Genomic DNA, 22,755 nt, shown 5'->3' with positions numbered 1-22,755 from the left:
TCGGTATGTTCCTAATTAAATTACAACGATTTTGCACATCAAAATCAGCACCATTCTGTTTCTACAACGCGAACGCAACGAAAATCCACACAATGGGCGACAACGTGGACTTGGAGAAGTGCTTTGAGGTCATCAGCAACCTCTTGACAGAGGCTGGACGCGTAAGTGGTGGAAAGTACACTTGAAACTTTCCTGCGATGGAATTTTCCCTTGCAGTTGATTTCCCTTAACAATGAGACACGCCAAGATTTTGTGTGCAAGAGTGGGGACATTGACTTGGTCACACAGACGGACAAGGATGTGGAGAAGCTCCTGATGGATGGCGTTCGTCGGCACTTCCCCGACCACAAGTAGGCACAAACAGGTAGTGGAGCAGGAGAACAAAAATGACTGTTTTGATACTTGAAGGTTCATTGGCGAGGAGGAGAGCAGCACTGGGGCCGGTGTTAACAAGCTCACCGATGCGCCCACCTGGATCATCGATCCTGTGGATGGTACCATGAATTTTGTTCATGCTTTTCCCCATTCTTGCATCTCGGTCGGCCTGAAGGTTAACAAGGTCACGGAGATCGGCATGGTGTACAATCCCATACTGGAGCAGCGCTTCACAGCCCGTCGCGGCCATGGCGCCTTCTACAACGGTCGCCGGATCCAAGTGAGTGGCCAGCAGGAGGTGGGCAAGGCTCTGGTGACCAGCGAATTTGGAACAACTCGTGACGAGGCCAAAATGGAGGTGGTTAACGAGAATTTCGCCAAGATGGCCAAGCATGTGCACGGGTAAGTTCTTATGGGACGTTATAGTCTTTTCATTCACTATTCCTTCAAATAGTTTGCGCGTCCTGGGCTCCGCCGCCCTCAACATGTCCATGGTGGCCTTGGGCGCCGCAGATGCCAACTACGAGTTTGGCATCCATGCCTGGGATGTGTGTGCCGGCGACTTGATAGTGCGCGAGGCGGGCGGTGTTGTCATTGATCCGTCTGGCGGGGAGTTTGACATAATGTCACGCCGTGTTTTGGCCGCCGCCACGCCCAAGCTGGCCCAGGACATCTCGAAGCTGCTGACGCAGTTCCATCCCCAGCCTCGCGACGATTAGGCAATCTACTCACAAATGGCAAATCCATTCCGTACATAACGTACTTACTGAAATGCATTTGAATTTAGCCCGACCATGTACCTAAAAACCAAATGGCCAACCAATTACTCATGGAAAATTCCAAATAAAACTCGTGTATAGAGTATGTATTCTATATTATCAACATACATACATCGTATCGTCTGATCTGAGTGGATGATATTTTGCAGCTGTTTATCAATTTATTCAAAGACATTTGCCTGCTTGTTTGTTTACTTTTTTTGTAATTGTATTACAATCTGCGTATTTGTGTGTGTGTTTTTCATTCTAATTAGTTTTCGCAGTGTTCTTATCGTCTTTTGCTTATTTGTTGTTGTAATTTGTTTGCGGCTTAGTGTGATGAATATTGTTTTGCCTATTTCTTAGTATGTTAGTAAAGCGAGCTTGCCTTATATCTTTATGGAGCTCATGCCCTGTACTCCAGACCACAAATGGAATAGGTTTTCAGGTTGAATTGGAGCGTTCTCTAGCATGGTCGAATGGTTTCCGACTCATTTACGGATGTGTAATTCTAAGCAATGTTTTTTCTATGTCTTGATATTGATATATGTATGTTCGGTAAACATACGAGTATATCTGGTTTATTTTTTGCACTGTATTTGCTTTCGAGTAGAGCGATGAGCGAGAACTTTTGTTCGTTCGTAGGAAGTCGGCGTTTGTTCTTTGTCAATTTGTATCTTTCTTTATTTATGCGCTGTAGTTGTAGTTGTAGTAAGTTCGAGTATTATGGACTATCGTTAATACCATTTAAAATTTGACACATCATTGAAAAATGTAATCAAAGCTACAGTAGGTAAAAAATTGTATCTATATATTTATTATAATATATATGTGTATGTATGTATGCATATGTATATCATATATATTATGTATAAGTTAATTAGGTAATTTAAAAATCTGTTTTTCTTGTTCGGTTGTTTTTGTTGTTGTTATTGTTGTTAATGCTAGTTGTTAATTCACAAAGTTCCATTATGCGCACTGGTTTACAAAATTAACACAGAGATTTGTTGGGTTTGGGCTTGGGTTTGGATTTGGTTTGAAATCATAATTGTAGAGTCCTAGAAGCAGGAAGAGGAGAGGCTTAACAGAATGTGTGCTAGCATATTAAGTGGTGTGTGTGTGTGTAAGTGTGTGTCTTCTAAGATATTGCAAGTCATAGTCTATATATGTATAGTATATTGATTCTCGATATTCTAATTCAATAAGCGAAAGGTACACATGGAGCATAAAATGGTCGCTACGCCCAGTCGAGTGTCGAGGGTTTGTGTTCGAACCGGTTCGATCTGGATCGTAGCTACCTCTACATTTAATATTTTCTTTGTCACACTAATAAAATGTACAAAAATTTTCTGTATAAATTCAACAATCAATGCAGAGCTTTAGAGAGAAGAATCCATTTTTGATTTTTTTTTTTACATACATATATTTGATATATGGATAGATTTTATGTGTATATATTTAGTTTAGTTTTGTTTCATTTCTGTCTGTGTTTTTTTTATATTTTTATTTGTATTTTTTTAATTAGATTTCAATGTAAACGTAACACACAAATTTAGCACCAATCTATTCAAAAATTGATCAAACAATTTGATTGTTCCAAGTTATACAAACGAAGCCTTAAAGCACTTAAACTAGGGGTACTCTAACCGAAAGATCTTAATCGTAGGTATGTATGTATGTCAAAAGTTTTGATCTTAAGTGATTAACTGAACACTTTCAATGGAGGCTGTTGCCGGAGACGATCTATCCGAGATTGCGTCTGGAGAGATCATCGAGCAACTGATTGGAGGGTGGGGGCGGGGGCGGTAGGTTTGGATAAATAATAATCAAGTCGCAGCAAGTTAATGTTAGAAGTTAATTTAGATTTATTTACACGCAGATACAATAAACGCATCGATCATCATAGGTATAGATTTATCAGATTTATCATCAAGTTATCATTATATGTGTATGTATGTACTCGTATTCATATATCGATTCAATCCTCCAACTTATTCAAGCAAACAAAATGGGTCTTTTTGCTTTCAGACTATTCTACGTCCGTATCTCTAGGTGTACACACATACAGTACTATACGTATATATCTCATATCCGATTAATAGTAATTTTAAGATTCTTAATAAAAAAAACCAGTGTTTATCGAACTTTAACGCTCGCTCTTCAGTCGAGTTCCGTATAGATAGATGCCTTGGGATAGCTGGCCAATGATTGGGGTGATCCTCCAGTCAGTGCTTAGAGCGGGGTCTGGGATTGCTCGAGGAGGGTGCCGCCGGATGGGATGATGTGATGTTCGGAGTGGAGCTTAGCTTGATGATGGTTTTATGGTTTAACAATGAAATAAATAATTTATGTTTGCGCATGGATATGTTCAGCGGGGAGTTCTAGTCCATCTTCCATCTAATTTCAATCGCTGCGAACGCCTTTAACATTGCTAATATGCCTTTAAGCTTAGTTAACTACTCGTGTTTTTCCAGTTAATGTTGATGCTACCTCTTCGTATCCTCTTCGTCTATGCTCTGTTAACGCTAAGTTCTTAAGCCTACAAGTTGTAGAATATTTGTTGCGGTTGCTTTGCACGGCCCTGGGCGTCTCCGGGAATCTTCCTACAGCTCGTCGTCGGCCTTGGGTATGTCGAAGATCTCCGCAAAGAGGGGCGGCAGTCGCAGCTTGGTCCAGTTCATCCGCAGCCAGTCTAGGTGTGAGAAGTGCTTGGCTCCCAGCGAGCGCAGTTCGGGTATCTTAGCCTCCAGGGCGGGCATCAGTTGCAGCGCCTGCGGGGATCCGGCCCGGGAGCGCAGGATCTGTACCCGTAGCGCCTCGGCCACCAGCTCCCGAGCCCGGGCAATCACCTTCGGCTCACTGAGTCCGGTCCGGTCCGAGGCCAGCAGCACCATGGCCGAGAAGAGGCCGATCTCGGTGTCGCTCAGCCCGTAGGCGTTCAGCGTATTGGCAAAGTTCAGCAAGGCATTGACAAAGTCGGTCTGAAAGTCACAGTGGAAACATTAGAGATCTGCAGTGCATAGCCAGTAGGATGTCATTACATCATAGAGTATCTCCAGCTGTTGGCGTGTCAGATAGGCGCCATCGTCCAGCGTCAGCGTCGTGTCATTGATGAGACGCGCCACATGGGTGAGCCACACCTCGAAGAAGCCCAGTTTGATCAGGATCAGCTGGTCATCTTGGGTGAAATCACAGAAGCCAGGTACGCGTTTCGCAAACTCCACAATCCGCTGGACGCCGGGCGTCACCCTGGCCGAGAATTGCTGCCAGAGCCAGATCTTCTGAAACTCCAGGCTCTCCGCTACTGTGGTGGCAATCTATACAGAGATGGGGGGTAGAATCAATATCATTAGCAGGATGCCAAAGCTAACAGAGGAGAGCTTCTTAAAGTACTTACGCCATTCTGTGGCACCGTCACTGGACGTCGCATCAGTTCCCGCGTCAACTCCTCCGTGTAGGAGCAGTTGAGGCGATGCGCCTGCGAGACGCACACGATCACATCGTAGACGGTTAGCTCGTTGGCCGTGCCGGCCATGCCGTCGTGGCACATGGTCACCTGATGGCCACCGACCTCGCTGTGGGAACCAACACCCATGCCGTTGCCCACGCCCACCATTTGCTGGTGTCCGTGTCCGCCCACAACTACAACGCCCACGCCGCTACCCCCACTGGCATTGCTGCCGTTGTTGTTGTTATTGTTGTTGGTGGCACTATTGCAACCGCCCAGCTCCGATGGCGAGGAGGCAATCGAACACATTTGTGGCGTTTGTGGTGTACTCGGTGTCTTCACACGGACGCTGTTCACGTGCGGCGGCGGCGGCTGCTGCTGCTGCTGTAATTGCTGTATTTGTTGCTGTTGCTGCAGTTGATTTGTATGCAAATTATTGGCGGTGGAATCATCCACATTTAGAGGCGCACCGGCCAACAAGGGGCAGGCAGATGTAGAGGTGGCTCCAGAACCTCCTGCTGTGGACCCAGTGCCGTTCAGCTCACGGGATCGCTTGGGAACGCGACCATAACGTACAGCTGCAACCAAAAGGGAGAGGGAGAGGACTGGTTAATTATGAACTTTTCAGTTTCCCATCCCCACATATAACGAACAAATAATTGTGTCCGATATATTTTAATTCATTTTCTAAAAGATTAGTTAATGTTTAAAAGACCTTTCTTTTTATTGGATTACTTAAAAAAAAATGCCCCAAGCTATGCTATATTTTCTATGCAATAATTCGTGTAGAATTCGTGTAAGATTCATGTAGAAATGCCAGTTTTGACGCGTACCTGACTCCAATCGAATACCAATTGGTGAATCGGATTAAAATACGGAATTTTTGAGAAAATAAAACACCTTTTCTTCCCAAGAAAACAAAATAATAAAATTGCCAAAAATGCCTAAAGGAGCAGCTAGGCTAGGTTTTTCCCCCGGACATTGTAACTTTTGGTTCCGCGGTTTACAATTTTTTTTTTAAAGAATATACAAAAAGTAATTTTAGAAAAAATTAAAAAAGTAAAATGGTTTCCCTCAAAGTAGAATATGAACATAATTTCTTTCATTTCTGTTTCTCCTTCTGCAAATTAGTCACAAAACTATTTCCCATTTAAACATATAGTTTTATGTACAAAACAGTCAATTAATATTAACATGATAGCACTTCTGGCATCCTCTACAGATTTATATATGTATAAGATTAGTCAAATACCCAGCAATGAATATAGATAGTATGTAGTGGGAGAAAAAGAAGAACTGGCACACGCATAAATCTTATAAAATGCGTCACACACTAGTGGATACATATATACATACATATGTACATATGTATGTTCTTTGGCGTTGTAGCAAATTGCCAACATTGCGATGCTATCAACTAGAAAATTTCGGTGTCCTACAACTTGTTGAAATGGAAAGGCAAACAGACTTGTGTCGGGGCCAAAATAATTCAATTTATATTTCGCATTTTGAAGTGATGCTCATTAGCCTCAGGTTTTTTGGCTATTCGAATTTTCTTCTTTGTAAATTGCACAACATGACATTTCCTTTGTGCAACCAAATACTCGCACTCGCGTTTGAGCATATTTTATTAATTAAAATCGCATTTGGCTGGCAGACAGACAAGAGGCAAAAGCAGACGCAGCTGCTCCAGTTGCTGGCTTTCAGCTGGCGCTGTGGCTGTGGCTGCGGCTGTTACTGTCTGTGGCTGTGGCTGGACGGCAGTCGGCGGGCACCACCACGCTCACTTTATCAGTGGGACATTGACCCACTGCGCTCAATATGAAAACGGAGGCAAGTGATTTTGTTGTTGCTGCTGTTGCTGCTTCTTTCGCCTTATATGTGTATTTCTGTGTGTATTTCTTCAGCTTTGTCTTGTTATTGTGGTTCGTTCGGTAGCCGGCGGCATCCGCGGCGATGGTTTCCAAATGACGAAAGCCTGCCCCTGCCGCTGCCTCTGCCCCCGCCGCTATCTCTGCTTCACAGTGTTGTGGTGTGGCCAGCAATGCGTCAGCAATCAAGACAAAATAATATCGTAAAATAAAGCAGCTAAAGTGAAAGAAACTTCGCATGCATTGCGCATACGCAGCGTTGCCGTTGCCGTGGCTGTTGCCGGAAAAGTCTTGAACACGCAAGTGTTCAGCTGCCTTGGGGCACAGCATCATGCAAAGTGAAAGATGGCCATTACCCGATGCTGGCCAGCAACAGCACACTGACCCACATACTTCCACACACGAATGAAGGATCACAGAGGTCATTAGCGGACAGCAGGGGCGTGTCTGGGCCAGAGTTTTCCCCTGGCCACGCACCAACCTTGTCACAGTTACACTTTGGCGATGTTATTGTGCCCGAGAGTCACGCTTTTCAACGCCCACTCACCCCCGCCCCACAAAAGCCATAAAGAGTTGGCGTTAATTGTCACAGCTCGTAAATTAATTATGGCATAATATAACTATGGCACACACACACCTCCACTCCACTGCCCCGTCAATCCCCTCGTAGTGGCTGTCCAGCATTGGATGTGCATTATGGGGCAGACGTGGATGTGGATGTGGCTGCCACCTTCAAATCGCAGTCTTCGCTAATTGCTTGTGGCGGGCACTCGGCGTTCTTGCTCTGTTTCTTTTGAGGTGCTTTCAATTAGCGGCTCATTGCCCATCGCACCATACTTGTGCCCATTGATTTTGCAGATTTCAAAGACGAATCTCTGGAGTCTGCCCTCGAAAAGTGTGAGGCTTGAGGAGCGGTTCGAGCTGAGCAGAAGTGGAGCAGCTCAATGGATCAATGGCTTTGCGTGTGAATCCATAATGGAGAAGTATCTCCAGATTGGAAGTACATTCGAGGGAGGGAAGCCAAAGCCTCTTACTTGTTAGAGAATTAACCCACATTACTCTTTTTCCACCCATAATCTCCCCCATCATTACTTATTCGATCCTTGTGGAGCGGAGCCTGGCCAGCAGTGGCAGCAGCAGCTCCACAATCGCCTGTCACCTGTCACCACCCACAGACCCATCGCCCACACCCATCGTACGCCTTGGCACGATGGGTTCCTTGGTTCAGGTCAACATCATCCATTACACACGTTCCATGTCCGGACCAGGCCCATTCAGGGGAGCCAACATAAATAAGGGGAGCATTGCTGGCCTAAGCTCAAACTTTTTTCCCATCGTTGCTGCCAGCTAAAAGCATCTTAAGTGATTTAGTGCAGCCAAATGACGAGCAGAGTGCTGTACAGGGGAGTAGAAGAGGGCGGCAGAGGGCCAAGAGTGGGCCAACAAAGAGAAAATGAGGTGGTGTGGAGGGGTTGAGGCGGGGGGATGGAACAAACTCGTTTAGGCCATAGCCAGGGCATCCGCATACAAGTGCGGTTCAAGCCAAGTCGAGCTCCCACTTCTGGCCAGGGGGAAAAGGATTTGGGTCACCAAAATCTGTGGCAGCAGCATCAGCAGCAGCATCAGCAGCAGCCGTAAAGTGGCCAAATTTTGCCCGCATTTAGCTTACTTTCCCCCCCATACCCACATCTTCGTCTCGGACTGGAGCAGCGGCCATTAGCATGCAACACACAGCAACACACCCATACATACATATGCATTTATGTATGTATGTATGTACGTTTATGTGGATGGATATATAATGTATAGTTGATATTTTTTGGGCTTTAGCGTGCGCATGAATGGCCCTGCCCTGCCCTGTCCCCGACCCCGTATTGCTGTTGGTGTTGCTGCTGCTGCTGCTGCCTGACCTCGTTTGAGGTCGTTCGTTCACCTGTCGTCGCTGCCTGCACTTTATGCACTCTACATTTGCATGACTGCATGGGTGCATGTGTGTGTGTGTGTCTCTGAGAGCTGCAGAGTGTGTGTGTGTGTTTACCCAGTTACGAAAGGTCCAAAATGCTGCGGCTTACTGCTGGGTGAAAGTTTGTTGTTTGTTTGCCGCTCACCGTTCGACAAAAAAAAAAACAACAAAAAACAAAGAAAAAGAATTTCAGAGCTTAAGAGACTTTCGTAGATACCCTTATGGGTGGGGGAGTAAGCTCCGTTTTGATCAGCTATAAAACTCCACAAAGAATTATATTTTGAAATACCCAAAAAATGCATCGATTTTCCGATACTTGAAGTCAGAAACAGAAGCAACAAGTGCGAGTTGTTCTCTGCGAACTTTCCGAAAAGATCTTCGTAGTACCAACAACACTTCCTTTATCAGAATTTCCATTAGTTGTAATCAAAAAGTGTATTTTAATTTCGTTGTGTCGAATGGCTCTGGCCGCTTCTTTTGTTTGCTTTTCTATTTGTTCCATATGCACCTGGGTGTGCCTGTGGCTGTGTGCCTGTGTGTGTGTGTGAGTCGGAGTATCTGGAACAGCTAAAATTGTTAGTTGCGTGCTAAATTTGTTGCTTTATGCCGGCGGCAGCAGCAGCAACAGCAACAGCAACAACAACAAGTCACACGCAGCAACCGCCCACCCTCTTCGGCGAAACCAGCAACAACTAAAACTAACAACCAACAAAATTGTGTCATGCAATTTGCGTAAATTATCGCAATGCTGTTTGCTGTTGCCTCTGCTGTTGCCTCTGCTGCTGTTTCTGCTGCTGCTTGTTGGCTGTTGATTGTTGCCAGTGCATGAGGACAATTGCAGTCTAATGACCGTTGAAATGAGTTGAAATGTTCAACTTCGATTTGCCATGACACATATTTATTTGATTTGATTGGACTCCCAAATGGGATTTACAGTGAAGTAAACCTAATCCTGATTGGCCGGACAGTTCCTGACATTAACCGGGTAATCGCAAACGAATTTTTCGCGGTTGAACCACATTCCCAGCTCGCAGAATCCCAGCATGGGACAGTTCTGCACGCAGGTCCAGAAGAAGCGACAGTGCTGGGCATGTGGAATGATCTGACCATGGAAGCTGCACTGCACCTCATTATTGGTACAGTGGGAGGGTGTCCCTGGGTCCACTGGGTCCCCTGGGTCCCCTGGGTCCACTGGGTCCCCTGGGTCCACTGGGTCCCCTGGGTCTCCTGGACTCGGTGTGTTTTTACAATCGCTGCGCGGACACTGTCCAGGCACACAGGCATTGAGACTGCTGTCGAAGATCTCCCCCTGGCTGCATTTCACCCGCTGTATGACATCCTGGCCGCATTGGAAGTAGCCCGAGCAGTCATCGCAGTCGGGCAGCAGATCGCCGACTTGATGGTTCTTGCAAATACAAAAAGTATCCAAATTGACGCCGTCCTTGTTGGGACACTTTGAGTGTGCTTCTGATTTGTTGCAATCGCTGCGAGGACACTGTCCAGGCACACAAGCCTTGAGCCTGTTGTCGAAGATCTCGCCTTGTTGGCATTTCAGTTTCTGTATGACGTCCAGGCCGCATTGGAAGTACCCTGAACAGTCATCGCAGTTGGGCAACAGATCGCCCACCTGATGATTCTTGCAAATGCAAAACGAATCCGAATTGCAGGAAGAATACTCCTGCTTCTGGTTCGGGTTCTGGTTCTGGTCCTGGCCCTGTACCATGGAAATCGACAGAAGCAGGAGCCACAAGTTTACTCCAACTGCAAAGGATATTCCCAGTAAAGAATATGACTGAGGCAGATGCCCAACCGGCTGATGCTTACCCAACGTCATGGTGTCTTTAAAGCGTTAGAATCCGCACTGATTGGCAGTCGGTGGAACCAACGACATTTTATATGTTTAGGTGTTATGTAATTGCTACTTTGTTGCCACTTGTGGACAGTGCAATTGACCCGACTTCTAATGGTTAGTGCCACTGCGTATCAGACATTCACTTGCGATAATCTTTCCACTTCAGTTGATGTTTGTCTTATAATATTATCAAGCGATAGATACAAGACGTTAAAGAGAGCGACCCACTGCATAAAATAAACAGCACAATGGGGGCCACATACCCACATTCTGATCAGCCAACAAATGACCCCAAGACCGGATCAAAGAGGCGAGCGGAGCACGTGTTTGCGTACATTTTTGGGGCAGGGCAAACAGTCAGAATATGAATAAAAAATCGAGTGAGAAATGTGAGAAATCAAAGGCACACACCACCACACTCATCGCATAGTATGCAAATTTCGTACTGACCTACTCCCATAAGAAAATCAAATGGATCCAAAACGAACCAAAGCACAGCACAGCACACCAAAGCAAAGCAAAGCAAAGCAAAGTAAAGCAAAGAGAAGAGAGGATAAGCAGATATATGTATGGAGAGACGAGGCATTAATATCCAAATTCCCAACTCAAATTGGGCTGAGAATTGTGAGAAAGAGATATGTGTATGTAGACAGAGAGGAGAAGAAATATTTATGCAAATCCCAACAAGAGGGCGTCGATCTCAAGTCAATCAATCAGAATTTTTGGTTTGCTGGAGGGGGAATGAGTCGATGGAGATAGATTGATAGATGGATAGATGGATAGATGGAAGTTCTATGGCAAATTGCGGGCAATTAGCATAGTCTCTGTGCGGCTTTCCCTGAAAGTGTAAATGGGCAGAGCCCCCACCCCACCCAAAAGCGGGGGAAAAAGCGTTAGAAATAGTTTTATTTTCTCTCTATCTTCTGTGTACTGTGGCCCCTCATTCACATGCTCATCTAAGCTTCTGTACCGCCCTCTGCCCACTGCTATGCCCTGCCCCCCATCCGTCTCTGCTGAGTGTGCCCCTCTTCCATGTGGAGTCTTCGCCTCCTTCTCCACAGACTCAAATGTATCTACGTATACATAATTCACTTAAGCGGGCTCAACGAAGCGAGATGAATGACCTCAATTTGAATAGTTGTCTCTCTCTGTCCGGCTGTCCGGCAGTCCGACTGTCTCTTTCTGTTCATCTGTTCATCTGTCCATTTGTCCGCTTGTGTGTCCGCTCTGACTGTCCGTCTGTCTGCCCGTCTGTCTCTGTGTGTCCGCCTGTCCATCTGTTTGCTGCCATGACTGACTTTTTGGGTGCCATTTAAATCAACAAAAGCCACCGCCTACTTTTTTTTTTTGACAATCTCTTTCGTAGTCTTTCACATCTTTTGGAGGCCTCTTTTCTTCTCGTTTTTTGATTGCATTCTTGTAAAATTATTCAAATGCTCTACAATTTTCGGGGCCAGTTTTCTCTTATTAAACACGCAGCAGCAGCAGCGGCAGCAGCACAGCTCCAAAGCAAAGCGGGAATTGAGGTTATAATTATAACTGCCTCTGCTGCTGCTGCTAATGCTGCCTCAACTGCTGAAAGGAGTGGCTGGCTGCTGCCCCATCACCATCATCACCAACATCATCGTTGTCGTCGTAGTCGCAGTCGCAGTCGCTGTTGGCATCGTTTTTCTTTTTTATCTATTTGACACAATTCTCTGGGCAAAGTTGAGTTTGCTGTTGCCTCCGTTACTGCCTCCTGCCTCCTTCCACCGTCCACCACGACTCTCTCGCTCTGTGCTGTCAGAGATTTCTGTTTAGTGACACAGTTTATATTACAGGGAGAAGTCGAGAAGCGTTCTCTTCTCCCCTTGTATTTTGACTACCTAATTAGATAGAAAACAAAAATAAAATGGAAAATCCAGTTATGGTGGCGTGGAAATTTTTTGTAGGATTTTGTGTGGCAAGCTACAGACAGACAGTGGGTGGTTCCACTGATTGAGTGGTTAGATCAAAGACAGCTTGAGGTTTCGGGTCAAAAGCAAAGCTCGTTTAATGACACGAAATTCAGACAAATTGCTGCAGACAAAGGCAGCAGATTCATCTGTCAAATCTGTCTATGGAAAACAGGCAATAAACGTTTCAATTAAGCTGCAGATTAACGCAGATTATCGCCATCAAAAAACAAACCACCAGAAAACATCAGTACTTATATGGATTTCAGTGAAATTACCAGATCATTAAGCGTATCTTGAACCTGTTCCAAAAACCGCATTCACTTATTTATTTCTGAAACAAAATCGAAATCGAAATGCGAATTAAGCATGCAAGAAACGTCATTAATTTACCACCACCAGCAAAAAAAGAAGCAGAGAGAGATAAAAATATAATTAAATATTAAAAGCTGCGAAGAGCTCAGAGTACGAGCATGAAATCCGTTCAACAGCCGGAAGCGAAAACGGGTCCCGGGCCAGCGGTGCGTATGAGTAATGCCAAACCACCACACTCGAGTGGGGATCTTATCAAATATTTGTACTAAAATGTGCGGCTAAATTAAACAGCCAAACAACGGCAGGGCAGCAGTAGCAAAAGCAGACGCCCAAAAAAAAAAACGAAATAAAAGAAGCAAAATAGGTTTTCGATGCTCCAATTTGATAAGCGGCGAACGAGTGAGCGAGCGAGCGAGCGAGCGCATTAGCAATTAGCGAATTAAATGCCAGCCCAGCGGCGAGCGCGCGTTTGTGCTATAAATGTTTCAATGAACTAAAAAAGCCTTCAGAAAGACCCCTCATCCCATCATCCCACTCTCCATACATACATACATCTATCTGTCTGTCTATCTATCTATCTATCTGGCTGTGGGAGCCTTAATGAAAAAACAAACAATTAAATTAGCCAAGAGGCAAACGTCGGGCAGGGCAGGCCGATGGCGAAGGCGAAGACAAAAATACGAATCGTCAGAGGAAAACTAGAACGCCGCCACATTTGTGGGATGCCAAACCACAGTGAACTGCTCGTAGATACAGTAGTCTGTCGAAGGGGCAGAGAAGAGACAAGACAAGACAAGACAGAGACAAGATACAGATACAAGCGGTAGATGAGATCAATGCTCGCAGTCAGTCGTCCAATCGAACGTCGAATCGTTGGGTCATCGATCGTTAGGGAAGGCAGGGCCTGTGATTGATTGAATTAATAATACAAATTAACAGCGCCAAGTAGGTAAGATCAATGATCGCCCAGAGCCAAGTGGCACGGCACGGCCTGCTGTGGGTGCTACGCCACGAAACAGCAGAAGCTGCCCGAGTGTCTACAGCGGTCACAACACTAGCGATACGCATCACAATAGTAGTGGGGGCGGGAGAGGATCTACTCTAATTGAGTTGAAAGAATGTTTGGTTTCGTGTGATCGATCGACTGGAAATAACTCTGTGCGCAGATCATAAATAGGAATGATCTCTGATCAGTGGTTTTTCATGATGATCGCTTGACTAGATCTACGGAATTGCCTCACTGATGCACGTTCGAGCAAAGCGACCAAGTCGAGCGAATATTAATCCCGGCAGATGATTGCGAACCAGCAGCACAGTCAATTTGATCATCCCATGTTATCCTCCCCTCCATCGAATCTCAACATAATCAGATCACTTAGTGGACCATCGATAGTGACCACCGTTTCCTGTCTGCTTTGCTCTGCTCTGCTCTCTGGCTCAACATAATAAGATCAACATCAGATCCGTCACCATATTGTCAATGAAAGTCAACAAGAGTCGTTGTCTTCATTATGAGGAGGTCTCACACACACACACAGACACACACACATCCGCACGATCATTGACCGGGTGGACGGACGGACAGAGAGTTGTGCAGGCGCGTGAGTGATTTCTTGGCTCCTCTTCCTCTCTGGACGCTGCTGGTGGAGCTGCTGCTGCTGCTGTTTCTGTTTCTGCCGTTGCAGGAGTTTTCAGACACAGGCCCCAGGGCACTGGCCAATGGCTACTGATCGCAACAGCAACAGCAGCAGTGGAGCCAGCAGCATCACCCTGCCCTGACAGTGCGTTGAACTATAAACGTCGTTGTCGTTGAATCGTTGAGAATGATGCTCGTTCTTTGCTGTTGTACTCTTAAGGAGGGTATTATAATTTCAAGCATAGATTTGTAGCGTGCAGAAGTAATAATCTGTACTAAATACATATATTCTTGATCAATATTGTTCTAGGGCAATTAGTTTTAGAGATATTTCGCTGTTTCCTTGCCCTGTACATTTATTATAGCTGCCATAGAAACAATTGTTCTGAAAGGGTATCAAAAGCTTCGGGCGTTTCCCTCCCTTCTTGTTTGTTGTTGTCTTTAAAGATCTCTTCTGTGTTTGTTGTTGCTGTTGTTGTTGTGGCATTTCATTCTTGATTTTGCTTTGGTGCTGCGTTGTTTGGCAACGTCATCGTCATTATCATCAACATCGCAGCAGCAGCAGCAACAGCAACAAACATCATTACGATGATTCCCAGCGTCATCATTATGCGAGAGTCTGGGGTTGAAGTTGTGCGTTTTTTTTTTTGTTCCTTCTCATTTTGCAATATCATAATCAGTTAGCCCCGCTCTCCTGATCCCTCCCCCGCCCCTTATCGTCGACTCTGGCTCTTTCCCACACCCAGCGCTCATTTAGCAATTCGAATTTTGAATTCGGTGCAACGAACGCGAATTTTGCTGCTGTTTCTCTTTCTTTCTTATACGAGACTCGTACAGTCTTTTTTTTTCGGTGTGTGTTTGCTGACTCTTTTTGTTTTTTTGGTTTTTTGGGGCTTCTGTTCTCCGTTCTGCCCGCTCCCCGCTCCTTCCTCCACACGATCTTCGTTGTGGATCAGCTGTGTGGTGCTGGTGGCGATGTGGAGTGGAGTTCGCTCTGGAGGTCGATCCCTTTATGGGCTCTCTGCTTGCGGATTGCTATCAAAATGCAGCTCTGGCGGTGCTTCACCCTTTGCAGTCGCCTTGCCTTGCCATCCGTCCGTCTGTCTGTCCGCTGGCGTCTCTGCTCTGTCCGTCTCTCCCCCTGTTCTACGTCAGTCCAGCTCCCTTTGCCCTGTTCTTTCTTTCTGTCTGTCTCTCCCTGTACCCTGTGCTCTCTGGCCGTCCGTAAAGTGTCAATGCACTTGTTCTTGTTTCCACCAGCAGCAGCAGCAGCAGCAGCAGCAGCAGCAGCAGCAGCAGCAGCAATGAGTGTGTGTGTGTGCGTTGATTGTGTTTGTTGGCGTAGTGCGTGTGTGCTTGACTGCGTCGTCGTCGTCGTCGTCGTCGTCGTCTTCACGTGCGTCGCCTCCTGCTGTTTGGGCATTGCCTTACTCCCTTCCTCCCTTCCCGTTGTTCCTCTTTGCTCCTCTATGTTTTCCTTTGCTCCACTGGGCTCCCTCTGCTCCTTCTCTGCGTAGCACACTACTCCCCTATGCTTTTCACTGCTCCACTCTCCTTCTCTCCTTCTCCCCTTCCCGACCCCTCTGCCAGCCATAGCACCCAGGTTGTTCAATCCTTTTTGCTTTCCGTTTTTCAGGCACTGTGGAATCCACAGTGGGTCCTCTGCCCCAAAAACCTGCAATGAATCAGAAAAGTGCTGGCAAATGGAGTCAGCTTCTGTGGAGTTCTTCTGAGATTGAACTCAGATAAAACATTTAGTCGCGTAGATATTATTTTTGGCGAAAAAGTATCCCTAGGTCCCACTGTGCATCGTCTGCCTAGAGTGCCTTCGCAGTCTGCCCCTCTCTCTGTCGCTCTTCCCCTGCCCTGGACGATGCTTCGGTCGTTGGACGTTCGCCTGTTCGTTCTCCTCCCCCTTTACCCGCCCTCCGACGACTGGTTGCTGCTGCCTTTGCACTTTGGTGCATCCTTGTCTGGCGTTTGAACTTTTTTGTTGCTTTTGTGTGTGTGTGTCTGTGTGTGTGTGTCTGTGTGTGTGCAATCTTTGTTCGGCAGACGTCTGGGGGGGGGGCTCTGCTCTGGCCAGCACTTGGCTTGGTGTGTGCTCTTTGTGTGCGTGCACTTTCCGTGTGTGTGCATTGGCATTTGACTCCATTTAAAGTTTGTTTCGCTTTATTTTGCAAATAAAATTAACTCCAGAGGGGGGAAGGGGCGGGGTGGAGTGCAAGTGAAAATTGCAGAAGATGGAGTCAGTCGCTTTTCCTCTCTTAACCCCACTTGAGCCATCTGCCATTGAGACAGAGACAGCGCCAGGTTACGCATAAATATGAAATGGTGCACACACATTAGCTGAAGCTGAAGCTAAGGCTAAAGCTAAAGTGTGGGGTCTGATCTTAGAAGCCCCCACCCTTTAACACGAAGAGGTTAACTCCACGCTGTGGAGTGGAGTGGAGTGCTCTAAATGGTCACAGAAAGGCCACAAAGAACAGATTTGCATTATAATGAACCAAGAGAAGATTCGATTTAGCAGTCCCAGTATGCTAATGTATTTTCATAAACATCTCAATCAATATCAGAATCTTGTCCCACTTAAATCCATCTAAATAGATATTTGCATCCGCTTCCATTCGAAATCTTTTCTAACGAAATGCTATGAAAGCTGCAGCTTTTTGGATACTGCCGCACGAAGAAGACATTTCCCAGCCGACCCCGATCCGCCTGCGCTTAACGCTTTTAACCCACTTTAAACGTGTCTGCTTTTGGGGCACGGCACAGGCCCCAGAGTGGCAGTCGACAGTCGACGGTCGAGCGTCAGTCATTAGCCAGACAGCGGCCACAAAAACCTCTATCTTCATCTCTTTCTCTATCGCATGTCTCATCAGCAGTGCAAGCGGACACAACGGGCTGTCTTAGCCTCTGTTTCTGTTGCCGTTTCTTGCTCTGCCACTGCCTCTGTCTCAGCTGAAAGACATCAACAGCGTTTAATAGGCTCATCAACACACACAGAGGAGCCCCGGTCTTGGTAACTCCACCCCAGAGAGAATCCGCACTCTTCCGCTCACACTGTCGGCTGCCGTCTGCTGCCTTCCCAAACAAAAACCACCTGTGCAACATTTTAATACATTTTGTAATAAAAAGAGACGTCATTAAAGCGGCGACTCCCCAAGTAACTGGCAAGAGGCAAGAGATACGCTACGCTTCTCTGCCCCCATGCTGCTGCAACCCCTGCCACACCCACACCCACTCCAACTCACACTCCCACTCCCACCGAAACAGTTACTGTCGACGCCCCTGTCCATTCAGTCGTTGGTTCTGTTCTGTTTAGCGCTTTGAATGGAAGCCGAAGCCCGAGCCAGAGCCCAAGCCCGAGCCCGAGCCGTCTCCATTTGTGGCAGGCCACATCCAGCCGTCACTCATTCAACATTTTGTGCACTTATTAAACAGATATTTTGCGTGCTGCCTGGCTTCTTCATCATCATCATCATCATCAGCAGCATGCTGCGGTGGTTATGCTCGCCTGCACCTTCCCCTCATTTGGTGGCAGTGACTGCAACTGTGTGGTGTGGTGAGGGTGGCCACTGGCCAGGTTGCCAGCTCCCTCAATGTCTGGCCTGGCACTTGGTGTGTTCTCTCTTCATTTGGAGGTCACTTCTTTGGTGCTGGGCTGCATTTCCACTTTGTCTCTGCGCGTGTGTATCAGTTTCTGTCCAAGCACTTGTATCTTTGTTGCTGTGTAGCTGTGTATCTGTGTATCTTGGCCTGCCAATGCAGCCAGGCGTATCATTCTGTGGCGGCTGCCATTCCAAATCAAAACTAAAACAGTTTGCGGTATATTCTTGGCACAAAACTGTCAATTACGATGAGGGCTAACCAAACACACACACACACACACACCCCACAATCCCCCCCATACATATGTACATAACAAATGGTTTTGAAAGTTCTCCATTCTCGATTCTCGATTCTCTGTTTCGCCTTCGCTTCCATAGCTGAAATATGTACCCTCAAAACTCTCTGAGGAATCATCTATGTGAATGGGATATACTATGTATAAGGTATATAAGATATTTGCCAAATTGTTGACACATCAAATGCGAATCGTTCATCCATATAAGTTCATTAATGTCAACGGACAATAGCGACCCCGCCCATCAGTTCTCAAACTTATTTGCTAATGACAACACACACACACAGGGACAAAAAAGACCCAAAAGAAACGACACAAAATACAAAAAAAAAAATAATAATAATAATGAATAAATAACAAGAAACACACACACACACACACACACAGCAGAGAACACACCACTCTCCTAGAGTGAGATACAAATGTATCTGTGGCCATACAATGGCCACTCATTCGTGGCGCAAAATACGAAGCAAATATGTGGGTCAATTTTGTAATAAACTAGACAAAAAGCAGCAACAACAAGAACATGGAACTGTCGGAACTGTTGCTGGGTCCAGGAATGGGAAAGGCTAATGGGAATGCTCACACATGCGAGTCGCAAAGCCAGTCCCAGGGAGCAGGGAATCCCATAATGAGCAGACCGAATCGGAAGAGCCAGAGAAGGAAGGATATCTGCTGGGGCAGCAGCTTTTGGTATTCATAATTGGTACTTATAGTAACTATATATTATATGTGTACATGTGTAAACTCAGTGAATGCTTTGAACAAATAAAACTGTGCGGTGAATGCTCCATTCTTGGAGCTAAACTGTGATGAGAAACCAGAACGAGCATCGTAATGGGTACAGGAATTAGGAACTGGAGCTAACATCTCTAAGTCAGAGACCGAGTAAACTGATTTTAACCGATTTCTGGCGGCACTTGCGGCTATAGCTGCCGCATCGCGCTCCCCTCTGTCTGTGCGCGACCCCAGACTTCTCTGGCAGAGTCAATTACCCTGAGCTCTTGGGTAATTGGCCCCACTGCTGCGGCCCGACGTCTTAACTGTTAATGGGCGCTTGACTTGGCTTAACGGTAACAGAAGCCAGGCAGCCAGCAGCCAGGCAGGCAGCGTAGCAGAGCTGCTCCATGCCACATTTTGGTCAATGAGCTTCGGCCTCATCCGCGATGTATCTCACGGATACATATACATATTTGCCAGAGCTTAAGCTTCAGCTGTATGGTGTATGGGAGCTTCGGCTTGTGCTAGTTTTGGATACCGCCGGGGTCTCGGCAGATGATTTCATGCTTTTGAGATTTAATTGTTATTCATTTGGCTGCTGCCCCAATCGTCGTCCGTCGTCCGTTGTCTGTCGTCTGTATGCTCGTCATTCGCTAGCCTAGCTACATGGCTCTCCACTCTTCTACTTGGTTGTGTTTGTTGCTCGTTTTAGTTTCGTTTTTGGCTTTGGCCAAACCTTGAACCGCACGCGTTCGGTTTATTGGCCGCTTTTTTACTACAAATACCGTTCGTTCGCTTCGCTTCGCTTGGCTTCTCGACTGACTTCTGATGATGATGATGATGATCATGATGATGATTATAAAGTTTATCATTATCATCGTTGTCATTGCTAAAGTGTGTGGACTATTTGGTTGTATATGTTCGTACTCACTCACTCATTCACGCTTAAGTGTGTGTGTGTATCTATATCCATCCACCTGATGGGTGGAGGTGTGTGTGTGCTCCTGCCACTAGCTGTTATCCCTGTATCCTCTCTCTTTTTTCCTGTTGTTCCTACTTAACCTAGTTTACTTTTGCTCTCCGTAGCTGTCGTTTTTTTTTCTTCCTTTTACACATAATTTATTTATTGGTGTTGGTTACCCTCCTGACATAAAAAAAATAGAGAGTAATCGGCAGATGGAAAGGGGTTATTTCCAATTAGATTTTCGCCATTTTTTTTTATAGCTGAAATATTGCTAAGCGCCTAAACTATTACAGGGCATCATCCTAGTCGATGCTGCTACCTCATCAACAACGTTTGATTCGCTTAGAGCAAAAAGCTGAAAACGCACAAGGACAACATTTAATGTTAATGAACTCGGCAAACAAGTGCACGGGTGGGTATGGGTGCGAGAGTATCTGTCTATCTATCCATCTATCTATTTATCTATCTATCTATGTACGTGTGTCTGTGTATCTGTGTATCTATGTAGCTTTGTGTATTGTTTATATAGTTGCGAATTTGTCAACTATTTTATGCGAGGCCCCGGCCGACCCATATGTACGACTCGCACACACACACATAATAGATACAAATGTATTCATAGTCGGTTCGGATTGAACGCCTATACCGAACTCGACTTGAACTCTGCTTTGGGGCAGTGATTCTCGTCCAGGGTTTCGGTTGAAAGCTGCCGCACGAGCATGAGCATGAGCACGAGCACGAGCACCAGCTGAAACTCAAGTCACAGAAGCAGCTGCTAATAGGAGCATTAATAGGAACTTCTCCTCTATGTCTCTGGCTGTGCACCTGTTCAGGGGCATGGACTGGGCAGCTGGCTCTTGGTGCTTGGTGCCTGGAGCTTGTAGCTGGAGCTGCCAGCATTTTTATGTTTCCGGTTCTGATTAGAAAAAGAGAATGCAAAGAGCCAGAGCCAAAGGCAGGAATGCCAATGCAAATGCAGGCCCGGCCAGCACCAGAGCCACAGCCACAGCTACAGCTAAAGCCAAAGACAGAGCCAAATCAATTGCCCTGAAGGTGCCTGCCTGCCGCCGCCAAGGAGTCAAATCAAAACAGAAACACACACACAGATACACACCCATACTAGTGCACACACACACATGCACAGAAATGAAAGCAGCAACCAGTTTCGCAAACGAAACCAGTTTTTTGGGGCCAGTTGTAAAGTTAATAAGCAAAGGAAAATGGAAATTTGCACACAAATAGGAAGTAAAATTGTGGCCCCACCACAAAGACAGGAAGTGTGATTCCGGGGCGCAAGTGAATGAACCTGATGGGGAGTACGAATACGAGTCCGAGTCCGAGTGCGAGTGCGGGCATTCATTCGATTACTCAGCGATTGTTAATTCGATTGCAATGGATATTAAGCATACGACGTGTGGAGTCTCCTCTCCATCTGACTCCTGCTTCCCGGAAATGAACAAAAGAAATTCAGTGCAAAAATTTACCATTCAATCGGGAGCTGCTCCTTGTGGAGGGGTTATCCAAAAATAGGCTCTCTTTCTCTCTCTCCCTCTCTCTCTCTCCGGGCCTCTCGCTCCTTCTCTCTCACTCGTTGTGCGTTCGTCACCCTCTCGCTTCAGGGGTACCTTCTGGGCCGTTGGCTTCTTATTAATCTTATTCGTATTCCAATTCGAAAACTTCACTTGAGAAACGATTTTTACACCTCTCTTTCTCTTGCTCTTTCTCGCTGTTGCTTTAATTTCACTGCTCTGCTTTTTTTAAATATACTTTTTTGCTTTTATTCCTTTCAACCTTTTTTTGGGGAAGCTTCTTTTTTGGGGAAGAGATGTTCTTCTTTGGAGGTTTTTTGAAATTCAAATCACACAATGCCCCGAAATCAATTTATGCAACGCAGTGGGCGGGGAGGGGAGGGAGGACCACGGACCGCAGTGAGAGTGTGCGTGTGTGTAGGTGTAGGTGTTGGGGTGTGGTGTGGTGTGGTGCGGAGGGGGCACGCGTCAATTGTTGGGAGTATATTGAATTTAAAGCACTTTTGTTTGTTTTTGTTTTTATATTTTTGTAGTTTTTTTGGTAACGATTTTGAGGCTGGATTTTCGTTGCCACAAAAATTGATACACAAAACGAAGTGCTGCTGCTGCTGTTGCTCCCACTTTTGCTGCTGCTGCTGCTGCGAATGTTGTTTGTTTGTTGCCGTTGCGTTGCCGTTGCGGTTGTTTGTCCCGTCCGTTTGGTGGAGCATTCGCGTGCCGCGCGCTGAGTCGCCGAGAGACAACTGAAAACGACAGCGAAACGAAGGCAACGAAACGTTGGGGCCCTGCCTGCTCCCAGTCGCTGCTGCTGTCGCTGCCTCAGTCGCTGCTACGGCTGGCGTCGACCGAGCAAAGCTTTTACAGCGGCAGCAGCAGGCAGCAGCAGCTGAAGAATACCAGAAGCAAAACAAAGAAGTGAAAAGAGCATAAGTGGGATGGAGAGAGAATGCAAGAGAGAGAGTACGAAAGAGAGAGCGCGCACGCCAGCGGTGGCGGGCAGAGAGAGAGAGAGAGAGAGAGAGTGAGAGAGAGCTTTTGCCTCTGCAGAACTTTCGAGTGCAGCAGGAAGCGCGCTCGTTGCAGTTGGCAGCGTCGCCGCTGCTGCCGATGCCGCTGCCGCTGCTGACGTCGACAGCGCACCAATTGAAATTGAGTAACAAGATTTGTTGCTGCCGCCGACAGTGACGTCGCTGTGTGTGTTGCATGCAACTGCAGCAATCTGCCCGATGCACAACGATGCAAAAAAAAAGCTGCCTAACCGGTGTTAGATGCATTTGCATTTTCTGCAGTTTGGCAACACACACAAAAGCAAAAACAACAAAAATAATGAAAAACCAGTGGAAAAATCAACCAACAAAATAGCGAAAATGTTGCTTCGCTGGCAGTTACATAAGCCTTGATTTAGATGATGGCTTAAATGTGCCTGTATGCGTGTCTCACACACACACAACACACACACACACTCTCTCGGTCTTGAGCT

General features: G+C 46.3%; 3 protein-coding genes across 6 annotated transcripts in view; 1 reads left to right on the top strand and 2 right to left on the bottom strand.

The window, feature by feature from the left end:
* Positions 1-9: 9 nt before the first annotated feature.
* On the top strand, positions 10-1,261 carry LOC111068546 (inositol monophosphatase 1). Its single transcript, XM_022358073.2, has 4 exons — positions 10-161; positions 217-350; positions 409-777; positions 830-1,261. Exons 1-4 carry the CDS (start codon positions 93-95, stop codon positions 1,092-1,094), a joined length of 837 nt encoding a protein of 278 aa, XP_022213765.1. The 5' UTR covers positions 10-92; the 3' UTR covers positions 1,095-1,261.
* A 2,083-nt stretch (positions 1,262-3,344) lies between these two features.
* The window catches only part of LOC111068542 (ecdysone-induced protein 78C), a 38,505-nt gene continuing 19,094 nt past the window's right edge, over positions 3,345-22,755 (bottom strand). For 3 of the 4 annotated variants that reach the window (XM_041593254.1, XM_022358067.2, XM_041593253.1), the window contains 3 exons: positions 4,531-5,159; positions 4,175-4,450; positions 3,345-4,114 (listed from right to left, as the gene is read on the bottom strand). In XM_041593254.1, coding sequence (XP_041449188.1) covers positions 3,737-4,114; positions 4,175-4,450; positions 4,531-5,159 — 1,283 coding nt within the window. In that variant the 3' untranslated portion in view covers positions 3,345-3,736. Of the gene's footprint in view, positions 4,115-4,174; positions 4,451-4,530; positions 5,160-21,230; positions 21,318-22,755 lie in introns of those variants that run through there. The other variant, XM_022358068.2, reaches the window with a different exon arrangement.
* Positions 9,362-10,249, bottom strand: LOC111068590. Its single transcript, XM_022358173.2, has 2 exons — positions 10,240-10,249; positions 9,362-10,176 (listed from the first exon to the last, which is right to left on the bottom strand). The coding sequence occupies exons 1-2, from the start codon at positions 10,247-10,249 to the stop codon at positions 9,362-9,364; spliced, it is 825 nt and encodes a 274-aa protein (XP_022213865.2).

The sequence above is a fragment of the Drosophila obscura genome, unplaced genomic scaffold (genome assembly GCF_018151105.1).
Source record: "Drosophila obscura isolate BZ-5 IFL unplaced genomic scaffold, ASM1815110v1 contig_1, whole genome shotgun sequence".
NCBI classification, from domain to species: domain Eukaryota; kingdom Metazoa; phylum Arthropoda; class Insecta; order Diptera; family Drosophilidae; genus Drosophila; species Drosophila obscura.
The sequence above is the reverse complement of the archived record's forward strand: the minus strand, read 5'-3'. Positions and strand labels throughout refer to the sequence as shown.

Bases quoted from the DNA above. Each gene is read 5' to 3' on its own strand.
- LOC111068546 (XM_022358073.2), top strand. From the start codon at position 93: ATGGGCGACAACGTGGACTTGGAGAAGTGCTTTGAGGTCATCAGCAAC. The intron at 351-408 runs GTAGGCACAAAC...TGATACTTGAAG, and splicing joins CGGCACTTCCCCGACCACAA to GTTCATTGGCGAGGAGGAGA. The intron at 778-829 runs GTAAGTTCTTAT...TCCTTCAAATAG, and splicing joins ATGGCCAAGCATGTGCACGG to TTTGCGCGTCCTGGGCTCCG.